Here is a 21,468-nt window from a genome sequence, read left to right as displayed (position 1 = left end):
AGCACACCAACTTCAGCGTCCTCCAGGAGGCCAACATGCCTCCTACAACTGCCACCACCGCACAACAGCAGCTGAGATGGACTGGCCATGTCCTCCGCATGTCTGACTCTCGCCTCCCAAAACAAGTCCTTTACTCTCAGCTCGTGACAGGACACCGTTCCCCATGAGGACAAAAGAAGTGATACAAGGAGGCCTGGAGGCCGGCTGTCCATGAGGGTGCTGGGCGCTACAACTGTGACCTCCACCCTGCTGCTGAAAACAAGCACAGACTCAGAAAGGAGCGAGTTACCAGAAAGACCCAAACCACATCCTCAACCACTTCTTCACAGCCCTGCCCACATTGCCCCAAAATATGTGGCTCCAGGATCAGCCTCTATGCCCAGCTGAAGACCCACAAGGACCTAGAAGGAGGACAGTCATACTGGACCCTGAGTGACCGCCACTGATGATGATGGGGGGTGTGTGTGTGTGTGTGTGTGTGTGTGTGTGCAATACCTGGTGTGGAGTGCAGATAAAAGTTTGTGTCTCCTCTGTTTTCTCCACAGTGGCTGTGAGGTTAATCTGAGCTCCTTCTATCTCTACCACACACACATACTCAGCCTCCCCCTTCACACACACACACACACACACACACACACACACACACACACACACACACACACACACACACAGGAGAGATATTGGATCGCACATCTTTGTAAGACAGGTGAAGTGTACAGGTCGACCTGTCTACGGTCGGTGTTTGTGAGCTGACCTTTGACCCTGCAGAACTTACAGAGAAGACGTCCATGTTCCTGCCCAGCAGGACCAGGCTGGAGGGGAAACCCATAGGGACCAGTGGAGAGCCTTGTAGAGAGAAGACCTGAGGACAAGAACCTGGAACCAGAGAGTCCTGCTGCAACGCAGAACCAGCAGTCAGTAATCCTCACACACAGTACCAACACACACACACGCACACACACACACACAACATATTCAATATCAACACACACAAATTATCAATACATACATACACACACATTACCAACACACACACACATTACCAACACACACACACACACACGCACACAACATATTCAATATCAACACACACAAATTATCAATACATACATACACACACATTACCAACACACACACACATTATCAACACATACAACACACACGCACACACACATTATCAACACACACATACACATTATCAACACACACATACACACGCATCAACACACACATACACATGCACACATTATCAACACACACACACAACACACACACACACATTATCAACATACACGCACACACATTATCAACACACAAATACACACACACACACACACACACACACACACACACACACACACATTATCAACACACACACATGCACACACAGACAGGAACCATCACAAAGCTGACAGACAGACAGACAGACAGACGGTCTCACCCGGTGGTTGTGTATGATGGGTGGGGTGGGACAGCTCTTGTTGGGGGTACACAGCTGGTCCAGTGGACACCAGTTACAGGGCCACACACTGCTCACACACGCCATGCACCTGAAACACACACACACACACACACACTCACTGCAACTATATGTTTGAGGCATGTGTGTGCGTATGTGTGAGAGTGAAACTGTGTATGTGTTTGTGAGTGTGTGTGTGTGTGAGTGAAGTTGTGTGAGAGTGTAGTTGTGTGTGTGTGTGTGTGTGAGTGTAGCCATGTGTGTATGTAGCTGTGTGCGCGTGTGTGTGTAGTTGTGTGTGTGTAGTTGTGTGAGAGTGTAGTTGTGTGTGTGTGTGTGTGAGTGTAGCCATGTGTGTATGTAGCTGTGTGCGCGTGTGTGTGTAGTTGTGTGTGTGTGTAGTTGTGTGTGTATGTGTATGTGTGTGAGAGTGAAGCTGTCTGTGTGTGTGTGAAGCTGTGTGTGTGTGTGTGTGTGTGTGTGTGTGTGTGTGTGTGTGCGCGTGTGTGTGAGAGTGGAGCTGTGTGTGTGTGTGTGAGTGTAGCCGTGTGTGTGTGTGTGTGAGTGTAGCCGTGTGTGTGTGTGTGTGTGTGTGTGTGTGTGTGTGTGTGTGTGTGTGTGTGTGTGTGTGTGTGTGTGAGTGAAGCACACATGTGACATGAGTATGGAGATATGTTGAGCGTAGCTCATGTCATCATTCTCCTGAGACACATGACATGATGACATATGAGACGGTCCCGTCTGGCTCGGTCTGATGGGCCTGGTTCGTTTCCTGTCTGGTCCACCCCGCCACTTTAATAACCCCGCCACTGAGGACGCACAAGCCAGGGCGTTCTTAGTGCCGGTCCCGAGCCCGGACAAATGGGGAGGGTTGTGTCAGGAAGGAATCTTTGCCAAATCAAATATGTGGATCATAAAACAGATTTCCATACCGGATTGGTCGAGGTCCGGGTTACCAAAGACCACCACCGGTACTGTTAACCAGCAGGGTGCCGGTGGAAACTATGCTACTGTTGGGCGAAGGAGAAGGAGAGGGGGAAGGCATGTCCAGAGGCAGCGGGAGAGGAGGAAGGGTAGGCATGTGGAGGTGAGAGTCAGAACTTTGAATGTTGGCACTATGACTGGTAAAGGGAGAGAGCTGGCTGACATGATGGAGAGAAGAAAGGTAGGCATACTGTGTGTGCAGGAGACCAGGTGGAAGGGGAGCAAGGCCAGGAGCATCGGAGGTGGGTTCAAACTCTTCTACCATGGTGCTGATGGGAGGAGAAATGGGGTAGGGGTAATTCTGAAGGAAGAGTATGTCAAGAGTGTTCTGGAGGTGAAGAGAGTGTCAGACAGAGTGATGAGTATGAAGCTGGAAATCGAAGGTGTATTGCTGAATGTTATCAGCGCATATGCCCCGCAAGTTGGGTGTGAGATGGATGAAAAAGAAGAATTCTGGAGTGAGTTGGATGACGTGGTGGAGAGGGAACCCAAGGAGGAGAGAGGGGTGATTGGAGCGGACTTCAATGGACATGTTGGTGAAGGGAACAGAGGTGATGAGGAGGTGATGGGAAGGTATGGAGTCAAGGAGAGAAATGTGGAAGGACAGATGGTGGTGGATTTTGAGAAAAGGACGGAAATGGCTGTGGTGAATACATATTTCAAGAAGAGGGAGGAACACAGGGTGATGTACAAGAGAGGAGGAAAGTGCACACAGGTGGACTATGTCTTATGTAGGAGGCGCCATCTAAAAGGGATTGGAGACTGCAAGGTGGTGACATGGATGGTAGAACATAGCTAGGCAGCATCGGATGGTGGTCTGTAGGATGACTTTGGAGACCAAGATGAGGAAGAGAGTGAAGACACAGCCGAAGATCAAATGGTGGAAGTTGAAGAAGGAAGACTGTTGTGTGGAGTTCAGGCAGGAGGTAAGACAGGCACTGGGTGGTAGTGAAGAGTTGCCAGATGGCTAGAAAACCACTGCAGAAATAGTGAGGGAGACAACTAGGAAGGTACTTGGTGTGTCATCAGGACAGAGGAAGGAAGACAAGGAGACTTGGTGGTGGAATGAGGAAGTACAGCAAAGTATACAGAGGAAGAGGTTGGCAAAGAAGAAGTGGGATAGTCAGAGAGATGAAGAAAGTAGACAGGAGTACAAGGAGACACAGCGTAAAGTGGAGAGGTGGTGAAGGCAAAGGAAAAGGTGTATGGTGAGTTGTATGACAGGTTAGACACTAAGGAAGGAGAAAAGGACTTGTACCGATTGGCTAGACAGAGGGACCGAGCTGGGGAGGATGTGCAGCAGGTTAGGGTGATGAAGGATAGAGATGGAAATGTGCTGACAAGTGAGGAGCGTGTGTTGAGAGGGAGGAAGGAGTACTTTGAGGGGCTGATGAATGAAGAAAATGAGAGAGAGAGAGAATGTTGGATGATGTGCGGATAGTGAATCAGGAAGTGTGGTGGATTAGCAAGGAGGAAGTGAGGGCAGCTATGAAGAGGATGAAAAGTGGGGAGGTGGTTGGTCCACATGACCTACCTGTGGAGGTGTGGGGGTGTTTAGGAGAGATGGCAGTGGGGTGTTTAACTAGATTGTTTTTTTTGTAAATATATTTTATTGATTTTCAAATGGTTTATCCCACAAGAATGACAAAACATGTATAACGTCCCCCCAGCTACTCGTCCCCAGGTACAAGTATTATTCATCACATGTATTAACGAAGTCAAGACCCCGTTCCCATCACTCACAGGACCACAGGCTACAGAACACGTCTAGGAGAAGAAGGGAAAACAGAAGATGACCAAGTAATTGTATTAATTACTCCAACGAAAGGAAGAGAAGATGAAGGGGGAAGGAGAAACTAGGCTGTTTAAAGGCTCTGACACGCCGGGCTGACGGTCGGCCGGCGGCCAGTGTCGGGCCGTCGGTGAGCGTGTGACCCTTGGTTCTGGGGTGTGTCCCACACCGTGGGCACTAGTCGGACCCCCTGTCGGACCCGTCAGCAGCTCGGCAGAGCCCGTCGCTGAGATAGATCACTACGACTGGCTGTTCTGCTTTTATGTGAGTTTGTGTGTGTGTATATGTGTTTGTGTATGTGTGTTTATGTGTGTGTGTGTGTATATGTGAGTTTGTGTATGTGCGTTTATGTGTGTGTGTATATGTGAGTTTGTGTGTGTGTTTATGTGTGTGTTTATATGTGAGTTTGTGTGTGTGTGTTTATGTGTGTGTGTTTATATGTGAGTTTGTGTGTGTGTGTATATGTGAGTTTATGTGTGTTCACATGTATGAATATGTCTCATACGGAGGTCAGGTTGTGTGTGTGTGTGTGTGCGTGTGTATGTATGAGTTTGTGCACGTGTATGGTGTGTGCCAGTGTGTGTACATGGTATGTGTGTTTATTAGTGTGTGAATGTGTGTATGAGAGTGTGTATGTGTGAATCAGTGTGTGAGTGTGTATATTAGTGTGTGTATGTGTGTATTAGTGTGTGTATGTGTGTATTAGTGTGTGTATGTGTGTATTAGTGTGTATGTGTGTGTATTGGTGTGTGTATGTGTGTATATTAGTGCGTGTATGTGTGTATATTAGTGTGTATGTGTATTAGTGTGTGTATGTGTGTATTAGTGTGTGTGTATTAATGTGTATTAGTGTGTGTACGTGTGTGTGAGTGTGTATGTGTGTGTATGTGTGTGTGAGAGTGTGTATGTGTGTGTATTAGTGTGTGTACGTGTGGATGTGTGTATATTACGGCGAGGTCTTGTTCAGCATCCCCACGGCGCCACAGTCGTAGAAGGTCATGTTGGTGTGAGCGATGATCACCTGACCAAACATCAGCGACACACGCAGAGTCATGTGATCTGGAACCAGGAAGTGGTGGCAAAGGAAAAAAACAATATAGCAGCGTCACAAAACATAACACATTATTCTGATTTGATGATAAACAAAGACGTAATTATTAGCAGTGTTAAATAATAACAGATATCATCCATCCATCCATCCATCCATTATCCATCCATCCATCCATTATCCATCCATCCATCCATCCATCCATCCATCCATCCATCCATCAATCCATCCATCCATTATCCATCCATTCATTATCCAAACTGCTTATCCTGCTCTCAGGGTCGCGGGGATGCTGGAGCCTATCCCAGCAGTCATCTGGCAGCAGGCGGGGAGACACCCTGGACAGGCCGCCAGTCCATTAGAGGGCCAACACACACACACACACACACACACACCTAGGGACAATGTAGTACGGCCGAGTCACCTGACCTACATGTGTTTGGACTGTGGGAGGAAACCGGAGCCCCTGGAGGAAACCCATACAGACACGGGGAGAACATGCAAACTCCACACAGAGGACCACCCGGGACGACCCCCAAGGTTGGACGACCCCGGGGCTTGAACCCACGACCTTCTTGCTGTGAGACGACTGCGCTAACCACTGCCCCACCATGCCACTTTGTTTTAGAACCAATGTGCAAAAAGGGGAGAAGCTGGCATGTTGCTAGGAGACCAGTAACAACCGGTTTAAACGTGATGGCCTTTATAATGATGGCCTGAAAACATGGTGCTCCATCAGTACCGACAGGCTCCTGATGGAGGCACTGTGTACTTCAAAATCTGAACCTTTCATTTAAATGGAAAAGTAGGGGTGTCCTGCTGGTTTATATATATGTATATATATATATACACTACCGTTCAAAAGTTTGGGATCACATTGAAATGTCCATATTTTTGAAGGAAAAGCACTGTACTTTTCAATGAAGATAACTTTAAACTAGTCTTAACTTTAAAGAAATACACTCTATACATTGCTAATGTGGTAAATGACTATTCTAGCTGCAAATGTCTGGTTTTTGGTGCAATATCTACATAGGTGTATAGAGGCCCATTTCAAGCAACTATCACTCCAGTGTTCTAATGGTACAATGTGTTTGCTCATTGGCTCAGAAGGCTAATTGATGATTAGAAAACCCTTGTGCAATCATGTTCACACATCTGAAAACAGTTTAGCTCGTTACAGAAGCTACAAAACTGACCTTCCTTTGAGCAGATTGAGTTTCTGGAGCATCACATTTGTGGGGTCAATTAAACGCTCAAAATGGCCAGAAAAAGAGAACTTTCATCTGAAACTCGACAGTCTATTCTTGTTCTTAGAAATGAAGGCTATTCCATGCGAGAAATTGCTAAGAAATTGAAGATTTCCTACACCGGTGTGTACTACTCCCTTCAGAGGACAGCACAAACAGGCTCTAACAGGTACTATTTAATGAAGATGCCAGTTGGGGACCTGTGAGGCGTCTGTTTCTCAAACTAGAGACTCTAATGTACTTATCTTCTTGCTCAGTTGTGCAACGCGGCCTCCCACTTCTTTTTCTACTCTGGTTAGAGCCTGTTTGTGCTGTCCTCTGAAGGGAGTAGTACACACCGGTGTAGGAAATCTTCAATTTCTTAGCAATTTCTCACATGGAATAGCCTTCATTTCTAAGAACAAGAATAGACTGTCGAGTTTCAGATGAAAGTTCTCTTTTTCTGGCCATTTTGAGCGTTTAATTGACCCCACAAATGTGATGCTCCAGAAACTCAATCTGCTCAAAGAAGTGCCCATCCAACCAATCCAACTTGTGGGAGCTGCTTCTGGAAGCGTGGGGTGCAATTTCTCCAGATTACCTCAACAAATTAACAGCTAGAATGCCAAAGGTCTGCAATGCTGTAATTGCTGCAAATGGAGGATTCTTTGACGAAAGCAAAGTTTGATGTAAAAAAAATCTTATTTCAAATACAAATCATTATTTCTAACCTTGTCAATGTCTTGACTCTATTTTCTATTCATTTCACAACATATGGTGGTGAATAAGTGTGACTTTTCATGGAAAACGCAAAATTGTTTGGGTGATCCCAAACTTTTGAACGGTAGTGTATATATATATATATATATATATATATATATATATATATATACACACACACACACACACACACACACAAACACACACATACATAAGGAGGGAACATTAACATAAGTCCTCACCACTTCCTGCTGGCCTAGGTGGGAGGAGCTTGGGTGGGGGTGACTGACACGTGATGCTGGTTCCCTTGACAACAGCAGGCTGGGAGGGGAGGGGGCCGAAGGCACAGGACAGAGACTCTTGGTCCGAGAGGGTAGGGAGTCGAAGCATTGTCAAGGTTACCTATGAAACACACACACACACACACACACACACACTCAGTCAGCATGACATGTGTAGTCATGAGTCCCACAGATGTGTGTGTATAGCAGCAGAACACGGTGGATACAGAAACTGGTAAGACGTGGGGTTCGGTGATGTGAGGAAACGGGGCGAGATAAATCACCTCAGCATTTGTTCACTTCTGGTGTGAAACTGCAGTCCTGTCAAACTCAACTGACACAAACGAACTTATTTGGTGAACAAAAATAACGTCATAAGAAATGTTTAGAGATGAATACAACTTAGACAGTTAACACAACTCTTCACCGTCCCTGGATCTCTTGATAATCAGTACTCGGTACTTCTTCAGAGTATTTTGTGTATAGTACTGGGTAGTAGAGTGTTTCTTGTATATTATTGGGTAGCATAGTATTTTGTGTATAGTACTGGATAGTAGAGTGTTTCTTGTATATTACTGGGTAGTAGAGTGTTTCTTGTATAGTACTGGGTAGCAGAGTATTTTGTGTATAGTACTGGGTAGTAGAGTGTTTCTTGTATAGTACTGGGTAGCAGAGTATTTTGTGTATAGTACTGGGTAGCAGAGTATTTTGTGTATAGTACTGGGTAGCAGAGTATTTTGTGTATAGTACTGGGTAGCAGAGTATTTTGTGTATAGTACTGGGTAGTAGAGTGTTTCTTGTATAGTACTGGGTAGCAGGGTATTTTGTGTATGGTACTGGGTAGTAGAGTGTTTCTTGTATATCACTGGGTAGCAGAGTATTTTGTGTATAGTACTGGGTAGCAGAGTATTTTTTGTATAGTACTGGGTAGCAGAGTATTTTGTGTATAGTACTGGGTAGCAGAGTATTTTGTGTATAGTACTGGGTAGCAGAGTATTTTGTGTATAGTACTGGGTAATAGAGTGTTTCTTGCTGTGAACACTATTTGTGCTGTGTTAAATTCTACTAAATCTCTGAACCTCAAGACACGTGACTGTAAAACAGCTTGTTGGTGTGGTCACCATATCCTGCATTATTAACCGTCCTCATGGCTCTTTTGTGTAGTACACATGATGGTTGTAGGTTGGTTGTGTAGGTGTTACCCCATACCGCCACACAGTAGATCAGATATGGTAAAATAAATGAACAAAACAGAGTGTGCAATGATTGATGATCCAGAATGGGACTTGCTTTTCCCATGATGCAATGCTCCTTGCCAGCTTTAATCGCACATGTTATGTTATGCGAGGTTTCCAGCAGATTTTGTGGTCTAGTATCACACCTAGACATTTTACTCTTTCTAGTTGGATGTTGTCTATCACTACTTTTACTTTGGTATTTATTAAGTGTTTTCCAAACAACATAAACGTTGTTTTGTCCAGATTTAAGGATAATTTGTTTTTGTCAAACCACCGTTTTAATTTTTCCATTTCTATTGTGGTCACCTCCAAAAGCTGCTGTAAATTCTAACCATAGCAAAATATATTCATGTCATCAGCAAATAGAACACATTTCAATATGTTTGATATCTTGCATATTTCATTTAAGTACAGAATGAACAGTTTTGGACCTAAAACCGACCCCTGGGGTACGCCACAAGATCTGTTTGGTGGAAACCCGTACTGGCTATCGGTCAGCAGATTGTGCTTCTCAATGAATGTGTCTAGTCTTGCAGCAACTAGACTTTCTAGTACTCTGAAGAATTGTGACAATAAAGAAACCGGTGTGTAGTTAGTAAATTGGTGTCTATCTCCAGTTTTATATAAATGTATGACTTTTGCGATTTTCATTTTGCTTGGAACTTTACCAGATTGGAAGGACACGTTGTAGATGTGGGTTAGTGGTTTTGCAATACCTTCAATTACTTTCTTAACTATTGTCATATCCACATCATTCCAGTCAGTAGATTTTTTTTTTGTTCTTACATTTGTTTACAATGTCCATGATTTCCTTCTCTTCTACTGCTCTAAGAAACATGGAACTTGGATTTCTGCCTCCATAATCACCCTCATTCACCTCTGTGATTGGATTGTTTGTGTGTTATTGATTTTTTTCTGCCAGTTTTGGGCCCACATTTACAAAGAACCTGTTGAAGCCATTGATCACGTCTTCCATGTTATTTACAGTCTTATCATGTTATTTACAGTCTTATGATCTGTCAAGTATTGAGGGCAGCTTGGGCTTCTAGATCCGTTTAGTCAACCTTTAGTCGTGCTACGTCCCATTGGCGAAACCCTTCAGTCAGGTGAAAAGAAGCAGCTGGCGACTCCACATGTATCAGAGGAGGCATGTGGTAGTCTGCAGCCCTCCCCAGATCAGTCCCGGTTGCTGCTCCAACCCCTCTGTCGATCCAGGGAGGGCTGCAGACTACTATATGCCTCCTCCGATACATGTGGAGTCACCAGCCGCTTCTTTTCACCGGACAGTGAGGAGTTTCACCAGGGGGATGTACCGTGTGGGAGGATCACGCTATTCCCCCCAGTTCCCCTTCCTCCCCGAACAGGCGCCCCAACCGACCAACGGAGGCACTAGTGCAGCGACCAGGACACACACCCACATCTGGCTTCTCACCCGCAAACACGGCCAATTGTGTCTGTAGGGAGGCCTGACCAAGCCAGATGTAACACGGGGATTCGACCCAGCGATCCCCATGTTAGTAGGCAATGGAATAGACCGCCACACCACCCACATGCCCGATGTGAGTCTTTCTTGTGTACATGTGCAGTCTGTCCTCCTCCCAGGTCTCCGTGGTGATGGTGGTCACCACTTGGCATCTCCCTCATCACATTTTCTTTTTATATATCTTATAAATCCATATAATGTTGTTAGTCTGTCTCAGTGTTGTATCCTTCTGTTATTCAGACGTGTGACTAATGTTTTTTCTTTTTGTCTCCATGCTGATGGTGGTCACGTGGTTCGGGTCCTGGGCTGTTCCGGTGGCATCTGGACACTGCTTGCCATCCTCCTCATCATATTCTTCATATGTTTTATAATTCCATTATAATTGTGTTATCCTCTTTCAGTGTTGTATTGTGTAAACACAACATCATTGCACGTCTGTCTGTCCATCTTGGGAGAGAGATCCTCCTCTGTTGCTCTCCCAGAGCTTTCTTCCTATGTTTTCCCCCCGGTAAGGGTTTTAGGGAGTTGTCCCTTATCTGATGCGAGGGTGTAAGGACAGGATGTTGTGTTGCATTTGTAATTTGTGATATTGGGTTACACAAATAACATCGACGTGAATTAACTTGACTTGACAATATTTTCTCAGTCTTCCTTGCAAAAACTTTCTAGATGAAGTTGCAGGGGCATCTTCTGTGCACAGCCCTCTTCAGGTCACCTCTCAGATGTTAAACTGGATGCAGGTCTGGGCTCTGGCTGGGCCTTTCCAAAAGACTGATCTTCTTTTGGTGAAGCATTCCTTTGTTGATGTGGATGTGTGCTTTGGGTCGTTGTCATACTGAAAGGTGAAATTCCTCTTCATCTTCAGCTTCCTAGCTGACGTCTGAAGGTTTTGTGCAAAACCCCAATGGTATTTGGGGTGATACGTGATTCCTTCCATCTTGACTAAAAGTCCCAGTTCCGGCTAAAGAAAAGCAGCCCCAAAGCGTGATGTCGCCACCACCATACTGCACCGTGAATATGGTGTTAGTTTGGTGATGTGCTGTGTGTTTGTTTTGGGGGTTTTTGCACCAAACACACTTTTGGAATTATGGCCAAAAAGTTCAACCTCAGTCTCATCAGACCATAACACATTTTCCCCCACACAGTTTTGAGAGACTGGATACATCTTTTTGCAAAATTTAGCCAGGCCCAGATTTGCTTTGTGTGTGTGAAGTCTTCTGTCTTGCCACCCCACCCTACCCCATAGCCCAGGCATATGAAGAATACGGGAGCTTGTTGTCACATGTAGGGAAAAATTAGTACTTGCCAGAAATTCCTGCAGCTCCTTTAATGTAGGCCTCTTGGCAGCCTCCCTGACCAGTTTTCTCCTCGTCTTCTCATCAGTTTTGGATGGACATCCTGTTCTTGCTGGTGTTCTTGCTAACGTCACTGTTGTGCCATATTTTCTCCACTTGATTTATTTATTTTTTATTTTTTTATAAATTTATTTCTGATTTTTCCCTTTTTTCTCCCAATTTAGTGGCCAATTGATCCCTATTTTAATTCAAACACCCACCCTCGTATTGCATGCGTTCGCCAACTGCATCTCTCCGGCCGGCAGTCTCGAAGGAAAGCGCCTCCCCACTTTCGTGACAAGGCGAATCCAGGCCGAACCACTGTTTTTCCGGCACACACAGAGACGCATTCACATGACGAACACAAGCCGACTCCGCCCCCCTCCCGAAGACAGCGTTGCCAATGATTGCTGCTTCATCGAGTCCGGCCATAGTCGGATCTGACGAGACCGGGGCGCGAACCCCAGTCCCCAGTGGGCAACTGCATCGACTCCAAGCCGATGCTTAGACCGCTACGCCACCTAGGATTTATTTTTTAATGCTGTGCCGGCAGCAGGCTTAGCATACAACACAGGGAATGTACTAGCCAGTGTGTCCTAGACAGAGTTAATCTGCAAGTGGAGTTCAGGTTCTGCACCTCCAAAGGCAGTCTTTATTAATGATCAAGAACCGCTCATATCTCCGTCCTCTGGATGGTGTGAGGGATGACGAGAGCACAGGGTGTCTGTTCTACCTTTATATCTGCCAGCCGCCCCCCTCTTCCACGTCTGATCAGCACAACAAGTCCTCCACCCCATACGACCACACAGGTGGTTTGTTGCTACCCTGCAGCGCTGCTCATTATGAAATCCTCGTTTGAGGACACTGGGACTTTATTATGGTTCATGCAGAGTGAAGGTGTAACAGTCAGCAAACGCAGCTTGGGAAGAAACCAAGTTTACACGAGTATAACTAGTTCTTGCACTCCCCCATCTCTTGGCTCGTCACATTTTGATTGGTAACGAAGGTCAAAGGTCATATGATGACGAGGCACCCGAGACACCAGATTGTCGTTTTTACACGACCGCTAGCTAACATCTGAGGTCTGTGTCCAGAAGAGTGCAGTCCTAGGAATAGCTAAGACATTCCGCAGAACCCTCAAACTCCCAGGCCTCTGAGGACCCGAGGGCGAGAGGGAGATTTGTATTAGTGCTGTCAAAATTAACGATAATTTTGCCATTAATTTGAAATATCTTAACGTGCTGAAAAAACTAAAGCAATTAAAGCAGCTGTGTTTTGTTTACTTCCTGTTGTGGATGTGTGAGGTTATTTCATAGGCATATCGAGGATTTGGTTGTGCACTCTCCCTCCTGCTTGTCGGCGCATCGCAAGCTGTCGTTTTCCCCTATGCTGCTGCTTGCTGGACTGTTACAGTGCGTAACCTCCGTCTCTGCTTTCTCCCAGCAGTAGGCTTTATTTGTTTCCAGCCCTCATCCCATCATGGAGAATATTAGATATTCTACTATGCTGTGGCTTTGGGGTGCGTATGGGGTTCTGTGATGCGCCATTATGAACTCGTAATGAATGTCATGAATTCATGACATCCCACGTCCCGACGACTAATCTGCGATGCCAGAAATCGGTACGCCCTGGTCCCCTCTTTTGCCTGCCGCCCGGCCTGCATTGCACCCTACCCCAATGCTCATTCCCGCATGTGGTGGGTCCATGGGGTGGTGGCTCCATGTTGTTTTTTCAGGCTGGGCCCGACCGGGACCCATGGACCAAAGTCCGGCCACCAGATGCTCGCTGGTGAGCTCCCTTCCCAGGTCTGGCTCCAGGAGTGGGCCCTGGTTTCCCTTTTCCAGGCGAGGTGCTGTAACTCTGCTAGTGAAGGAGCCGCTGCGCCTTTGTGTCCAAAGGAGCCAGTTGAGGTGGTTCGGGCATCTGATTAGGAGGCCTCCTGGGCGCCTTCCTTTGGACGTTTACCAGGCACAGCCAACTGGGAGAAGACCCCAGGGTAGACCCAGAACTCGCTGGAGGGACTACATGTCCAATCTGGCCTGGGAACGCCTTGGGATCCCCCAGGAGGAGCTGGAAGGGAGAGGAACATCTGGAGTGCCCTACTTAGCTTGCTACCACCACGACCCGACCCCGGAGAAGCGGCTGAAGATGAATGAATGAATGAATTCATGACACTTTAATTTCAATTGGCACTTTAACACAGAACACATTTTTTGGTTATAATTATCGTTTGTATTAGTGCATACAAGAAATTAGTGCCTTCTAAAGTGATCTCTTAATTTCAATGGCCTTGATGGTTTTATTGGCAACCTGTAGTTCACGGTTTCAAAGTTAAAAAGATGCTATTAAACAACAGTATTTGAATTAAAATACACTCCCTTTGTGTTGATTCTACATTAATTCCCTTAGTTTACATCTAAATATCCATTATTACAAGCTTCAGTCCTGAGGAAAAAAAAGTGATTAATCATGATTAATCACAGCAAATTGAGCGATTAATTGGGTAAAAAAAATTAATTGATCAACACTGCAAATATGTATGACTGAAGGCCAAAACAGCACAGAACAAAGCATTCTTTGGAGAAGAGGGTTGACATATTCTCTGTCTGTCTAATCCAGTCAATAAGAAATTTAATTACATTAAAAAAAATCCCTGAGCCATAAACACATTTCTTTCAGATGCCACGTCTAAGAGTCCTATTGATATCAAACATTTCTTATTTCATTGTTCTACTTCAATATCTGTGTAAACGTTTCCTTCAGCTAAAGATTTTGTACTGCTATGTACAACTGTTAATAAGTTACTGACCCCACGCTCAGAACACTGAGGCGGTGATTTGTGCTTGCTAATTACTTTAATTGCATGTTGGGATTTGTTATTCTTTGTCTGCCAGTCCTCGTCCACAGAAAACCCCCGTCAGCAGTGTGAAGAACCCACCTCCCTCTGCTCATCTCTGCTCTGATAGGCTGGCTCCAGGCTCTCAACGGTCACACACTGATTGGTTGGCTCAAAGCTCCACAGCCAGTGGTTGGGCTGGGCGCGGCCTCGGCACTCCTGCCTACGGGAACATCTGAGAAGAGCGACAGACACGACAGACGTTAACAAATGAATGACCCCGACCTCGACCTCGAAACAAAGAAATAATAAGAAAACAATAAACAAAAGCCGTATCCCAGCTCCCTGTGAAGGGGGTCCCAGCAGAGTGGATGTGCAGCTTCAGGTACCTCGGTGTTCACGTCACTGACTACGTTTACATGACGTTAGAACAAGTGGATTTATTGTGTTAGTCCGCCTAAAACTGGACTTTTAGAGTACATGTAAACGTGTTAGTCCGACTGAAATTGTACTGGCCGCTCTGATGGCCGAGCGGAATAACCCGCCGTTCTTGCCACCCGCTCGTCACGTGGCTGGGAGGTTCGTATCCCAGACTCGCCGTAAGCGGTCACGGCCGGAGCGTCCACGGGGTAAGGCCTTCATTAGGCCACCCTTACCCGAGGGATAGTGGGCGTAGATCGGTGTAGTGTTCGGGGACTCGTCGTTCTCCAGCGACCCCTCTGGCCCACCCGGGCGCCTGCAGCCAAGCAACCGAAAGCATTCTCCCTACGCCTCCTTCGCGGCCTGAGGGTGATGCAATCCATGCAAGGAGGCTTCAGCATGTAAAATAGCAAGAGCAGCTGACACGAGTCTGAAGGAAGCTGGTGTTACGACTATCTCCTTCCTGTGGAAACGGGGCCCAGGGGAGTTATTCGATAAGAGTTCCGGCCAAATGCCATTGGGTTAATCGGGTGGGATAAGGGGAAAAACTAGAAATAAATAATAAATTAAAAAAAGAAATCGTACTAAATCGAGTTTCTGGAAGAGGGACCAACACACCTAGATACTGCGGTTGGGGATGGATTTACTCTGGCATGTATACGCTTCAAGCTGCCCCCCTGAACTGGCCTAGGAGTTGTGCGCATGATCCATAGTTCCTGCGGCGGTCTTTCACCCGGAAGTGGAACAGCGTAGTATCAACAGTATCAACATGGCGAGTGCTAGAGCGAGAACCAGGCCTTTCTGGACAGACGAGGAGACAAACTGTATGTTGTGTCAGCTGAAGGAGCTGAATATCCTACAGTACATGGATGGAAGGAGGATGCGGAATGGCGAACTATTTAAGAAAGTGACAGGAGCAGGATTTAAAAGAACCCCTGAGCAAATCTGTGTTCTGTGGAAGCGCCTCAAACCGGCCTGCTACTACAGGCCTGCTAACTTGTTTGTCGTGTGTTTGGTATGTGACACAATAGATCAACCGGAAGACGGTCCAATAGCAACCAGCTGAAAGGAGGCATATCACCACCTACTGTACCGGGGTCGGACATACTTCTGTCAATAAATTGATTCTCCCCCGGTTCTTGTGTACTGGGACAAGGACAGTAGTCCAGCTACATGGCCTAATGGAGCTGTAACCGTAGCTCCACTTCACTGTGCATGTAAACACAGTGTCTCGGCACAGATCCAGAGGAGCTTTTATTCTGGTGCCACTGAGAGCATCCTCAGGTGCCTCAGCACCTGGTGTGGGAACCGCACCTCTCAAGACCAAAAAGCCCTGCAGAGAGTGGCACCGCCAGCTCCACACTCACCCCCCTACAGGATTTGTACACCAACAACTGGGCTGAACAGATTATTATGGATCCCCATCAGCCCAAACCGGACTTTCAGCTGCTGCAGTCAGGCAGACGCCTCCACAGACACAAGGCAGCACAGACACGCTCAGGAGTTTCATCCCTCAGGCCATGAGGACGCTAAACACAACTACGACTTTTACATTTGTAATACCACTTCATCCATTCAGTCTATTTGCACACTTCTACTTGTATTCTATATAACAACTGCACATGTTATACTATATGTATTTATGGTGATGTACCTTCTGTATACCCCCACATATGATCTAGCTTTTTTTAAATCGCACTGTGTTTTTGTTTATTTGTATTATTGCTGTTAATTTCTCTTGTTGCACAGTTTTGGAGTTGCCATAAAAATCATTGTACTGCTTATTGTACTTGTACATTAAGTATTGGACAAATACTGTACTACAGTACACTGTACTGTACTGTACTCATACTGCACAATGCACACATCAGATAGACATCTGCTTTCTGAAAAACAATCTATTATTTCTCTTACAGGATGCTAATACTGCTAATTAGCTGGACACACACACACACACACACACACACACACACACACAATTTATGTGTGAGTGTGTGTGTGTGAAGGAGTGTATGCATGCAAACACACAAGCACACAGTCAACAGGAAAAACTAACAGACAGGCAGACAGAGAGACACAGACAGACAGAGAGACACAGACAGGCAGGCAGGCAGACACAGAGACACACAGACAGGCAGACACAAAGACAGACAGACAGAGACACGGACGGACAGACAGACAGACAGACAAATTAAACTGTCAGACAGACCTTCCTTCTAAGACACACCAGCCACAGTAAGGGTCCCTGGTAGTGAGACAGGAGTGACATTCTGTCTGTCTCTCACATGATGACACCGAGACCTTAGACAGCTGGGAGACAGACAGGGTGAGGGAGGCAGAGAGAAAGACAGTTGAATTGACCTTGAATGAGTTTGGACGTCAGAGTAAGAAAACGGGAAGTAGCGGGAGGGGGGCAGACCTTGCTGGATGTGAGCACATAAACATGCTGTCCTGTGGCGTCCAACAGGAGGTCAGCGTTCACCGCACTGCCCGCATCCACCGTCACCGTGTCATACAGCTGGCCTGACCCATCAGAATGTACATACACCTGGACACACACACACACACACACACACACGCACAATACATTTGACAGATATGATCCAGCAGGAGAAATAGTTGTGCTAAGAATACTATCTATAATAATAATGTATGTATGGGTTGGAAATAACAATAATAATAATGTTCAATAACAGTAATGGTTCAAGCTGTTTTACTATTCAGATGCACAACAATAGAGCCTGGCAGCAACACCGGCAATGAAACGCCTACACATCAGTTCAGCTTCAGGCACGCTGCGAATATGACATCACACATTAAGTTAAACACTAAAAAATATATTTTTTAAATATATACATATATTTGTTAGAAGAAACACTCAACGGTAGGAAAAGTGCTCAACAAGGAGCAAAATAATCCAGAGAGTCAAGTAAATTCTGTATGAGACAGTACAAGATATATACATATAAGTGTGTGTGTGTGTGTATACATATATACATGTGTGTATATGTATACATATAAACATATATGTATACATAATATTACAGCATTTACATTCCTACATGAGAAATTAAAAACCAAAGGTAAAATGACTAAAACTAAACTAACAGTACAGTGAAATTCAAAGTGTGATAATAAACTCATATTAATTATCATCACAACAGCAACAGACATGAGGCAGTATGCGTGAGTTAATCTGAAGAAGAAGAAGGAAGACGAAGATGATGATGGTGATTAATGAGGTGTATATGTGTCGGTTAGCTGTATTTGTCTTTCCTTGAAGACAGGAACAGAGATTCCTCAGTAAAACATGAACAAGACACACACACACACACATACACATACGCACACACACAAACACACGTCTGAATGTGCTGATCATTAAACATTAACAGGGTGAATCAAAGCCAAAATGATGGTTCTCAGGCTAGGATTAGACTGTCTCACACACACACACACACACACACACACACACACACACACACACACACACACACACACACACACACACACACACACACAATAAATGCTTCATGCTTTAGTAAAGAGGCACCTGGGGGGGCCAACAACCAATCAACATCCACAGCCTGAGCAGCGCTTCTGCATCTCCATATCTGTTTCCTACCCCCAAGGCTAAACGTGTTAGCCACACACACACACACACACACACACACACGAGAGCACAGCTAGCATACCAGCCATCCCATAATAGCAGCCTGCGGCGTATCTCAACCGAAACAAGCAGTAGACAACAACTCCCATCTGCTCTGAGCCCCCGTGTGTCCTGCCGGAGTTCTGGGCCGCTCTCTGCGGGACCGGGACGACCACGGAGCGGATCCAGTCCATCACACACGCTGAATCAGTTCGTCTGCACACCACGTTCACTGCCAGACACCTTTCATCACCCAGCTAAAGCCCCTTCCCCACTACACGGTACCGGCTCGACCCGACCCGACTCGCTTCTGTGTGGTTTTCCAGCACCGTGGCCTCCTCGATTTTCGCCTCTCCATCTTTATTTACCAACTTCAAAACGTACTGCAGTGAATTCAGGGGGCAGTCTGGGAGACCGTCGCCACAGCCGGGACGCGAACCCGCGTCTCCCACTGCACAAGCCACAACATTAAGGGTCCGACCTACAGGGTCCGACCCGTTACTCAAGCACCGACGGGTCTACTTATCCAGGCACGTTACACTACGTTCAAGATAACGCCGCTGAAAATGCCGGGCGATAGCCCAGGCGCACACTGATGACGCAGGACGCAACATGACGCAGTGACGCGTTTCTCCGACCAATCAGAGGTCTGCATTGATTTTGTACCCGCTCCGGTGTTTTTGGAACCTCGACAAAGGTGGTACCAGGAAAGTGGTAAGTTACCAAAATGCCGGAACTTTCCAGTGATGGAAAACGGGAAAAGGGTGAGTGGAGCCGAGCTGAGCCGGTACCCTGCGGTGGAAAAGGGCTGACGTCTTCAGTCTCTACTGACTGCAGGTGTCCCCACCCTAACAAACAATACAGTGGTGGTATAAGGACCCAAACCAACCACCAGCTACATATGCAAATATGGACATGACTTTCAATGGCCATGTGTACTGTTCACAGAGGATTGGGGAATGTTTGCAATCACAGCATTGTAAGATGGTGACAGATGTACTCTTAGCCCCCCCCCCCCCCCCCCCGTTCAGGGATGGTCGTTCCCTCTTCACGTAGATGGCCTCTTTGACTCCCCGTTCAAATCAGTGTTCCTCCCTATCAAGGATGTGCACATCCTCATCCTTGAAAGATTGGCCACTAGTCTGTAGATGGTGTAGACTGTGGAGTCCTGGTCTGTAGATGGTGTAGACTGTGGAGTCCTGGTCTGTAGATGGTGTAGACTGTGTAGATGGTGTAGACTGTGTAGATGGTGTAGACGATGGAGTCCTGGTCTGTAGATGGTGTAGACTGTGTAGATGGTGTAGACGATGGAGTCCTGGTCTGTAGATGGTGTAGACTGTGTAGATGGTGTAGACGGTGGAGTCCTGGTCTGTAGATGGTGTAGACTGTGGAGTCCTGGTCTGTAGATGGTGTAGATTGTGTAGATGGTGTAGACGGTGGAGTCCTGGTCTGTAGATGGTGTAGACTGTGTAGATGGTGTAGACGGTGGAGTCCTGGTCTGTAGATGGTGTAGACTGTGTAGATGGTGTAGACGGTGGAGTCCTGGTCTGTAGATGGTGTAGACTGTGTAGATGGTGTAGACGGTGGAGTCCTGGTCTGTAGATGGTGTAGACTGTGTAGACGGTGGAGTCCTGGTCTGTAGATGGTGTAGACTGTGTAGATGGTGTAGACTGTGGAGTCCTGGTCTGTAGATGGTGTAGACTGTGTAGATGGTGTAGATGGTGGAGTCCTGGTCTGTAGATGGTGTAGACTGTGTAGATGGTGTAGACGGTGGAGTCCTGGTCTGACGTATTAGCTCTCCTGTGTTGTGTCATCCTCTTGGCCAGCGTCTGTTTGGTTTCCCCGATGTACAAGTCATGACAGTCCTCCCGGCACTTAACAGCTACACTATATTGCTCTGTTTGTGTCGGGGGACCTGATCCTTGAGGTGGACCAGGTTCTGGTGCAGTGTGTTTTGGGGTTTGAAAGCAACTGGGACACGGTGTTTGGAAAATATGTGTCTCAGCTTTCCGACACTCCCACCACATACAGAATCACCACTGGTTTAAGCTTAGACAGCTGTTGTCCTCCTCCTGTCTTCAGTTGGCTGGTCCACTGTGTGGGGTCTTCTTGGCTTTGACAAACGCCCAGTTAGGATCACCACACTTAACCAGGGCCTGTTTAATGTGGGACTTCTCCTCTTCCCCGGCCGCTGTGTCGGTGGGGACGTTGTCAGCTCGGTGGTCCAGCGTCCTGATGACTCCTGGTTTGTGCTCCAGTGGATGATGAGAGTCAAACCTTAAGTACTGATCAGTATGTGTTGGTTTATGCTCAACATCAACAATCAAATGTCCCCCATCACCAACTGCAGTTTCACAGCAATAAGAAGGCTAACCCGTCATTTTCCACATCCTCCCTGGTGAACTTGATGTGGTGTCCACAGAGTTCATGTGGTGGTGAAATGTGCTACGCCCTGAGATTTAGTTTTAACCCAGGTGTCGTCCACAAATCTGAACCAATGGCGAGGTGGTGTCCCTGGATAGGACATCAGAGCCTCTTTTCTACTTCCTCCATATACAAGTTGGCCACTACAGGTGAGACCGGGGAACCCATAGCGCCCCCATACCTCTGCCTGTAGTACTGCCCCCTGTATGTGAAGTACGTGGACTGAAGACACAGCTTCAGGAGCAGACACACCTGGTCAGTGTTGAGGGTGATCCTATTGCTAAGGGTGGGGTCGTTTTGTAATTTCATATGGACTACCTCCACTGCTTCATCAACAGGAAGGCACGTGAAGAGAGACTTAACATCATAAGAGGCCATTGTTTCATCCCCCTCCATAATGACGTCCCTCACCTTATCCACAACATCCACGGTGTTCTGAATGTGATGTTCATTACTGCCTACCAACGGGTTCAGAACAGATGCCAGAAACTTAGAGAGGTTATAGGTCACTGACTTAATCATACTAACAATAGGAGGTAATGGCACTTCCTGTTTATGTATCTCAGGT

At 46.4% G+C, this 21,468-nt stretch overlaps 1 protein-coding gene across 3 annotated transcripts in view; it reads right to left on the bottom strand.

Moving 5' to 3' along the window:
• plxnb3 (plexin B3) overlaps positions 1–21,468 on the bottom strand; it is a 136,994-nt gene that overhangs the window by 59,067 nt on the left and 56,459 nt on the right. For 2 of the 3 annotated variants that reach the window (XM_056275288.1, XM_056275289.1), the window contains exons 5-12: positions 17,244–17,372; positions 17,034–17,134; positions 14,507–14,639; positions 7,475–7,634; positions 5,186–5,294; positions 1,442–1,550; positions 776–895; positions 496–606 (exon numbers count right to left, since the gene is read on the bottom strand). In XM_056275288.1, the coding sequence (XP_056131263.1) occupies positions 496–606; positions 776–895; positions 1,442–1,550; positions 5,186–5,294; positions 7,475–7,634; positions 14,507–14,639; positions 17,034–17,134; positions 17,244–17,372 (972 nt within the window). The remainder of the gene's footprint in view (positions 1–495; positions 607–775; positions 896–1,441; positions 1,551–5,185; positions 5,295–7,474; positions 7,635–14,506; positions 14,640–17,033; positions 17,135–17,243; positions 17,373–21,468) is intronic. The other variant, XM_056275290.1, reaches the window with a different exon arrangement.

Source organism: Lampris incognitus, chromosome 2, assembly GCF_029633865.1.
Source record: "Lampris incognitus isolate fLamInc1 chromosome 2, fLamInc1.hap2, whole genome shotgun sequence".
Taxonomy (NCBI): Eukaryota; Metazoa; Chordata; class Actinopteri; order Lampriformes; family Lampridae; genus Lampris; species Lampris incognitus.
This window is presented reverse-complemented; position numbering and strand designations above follow the sequence as displayed.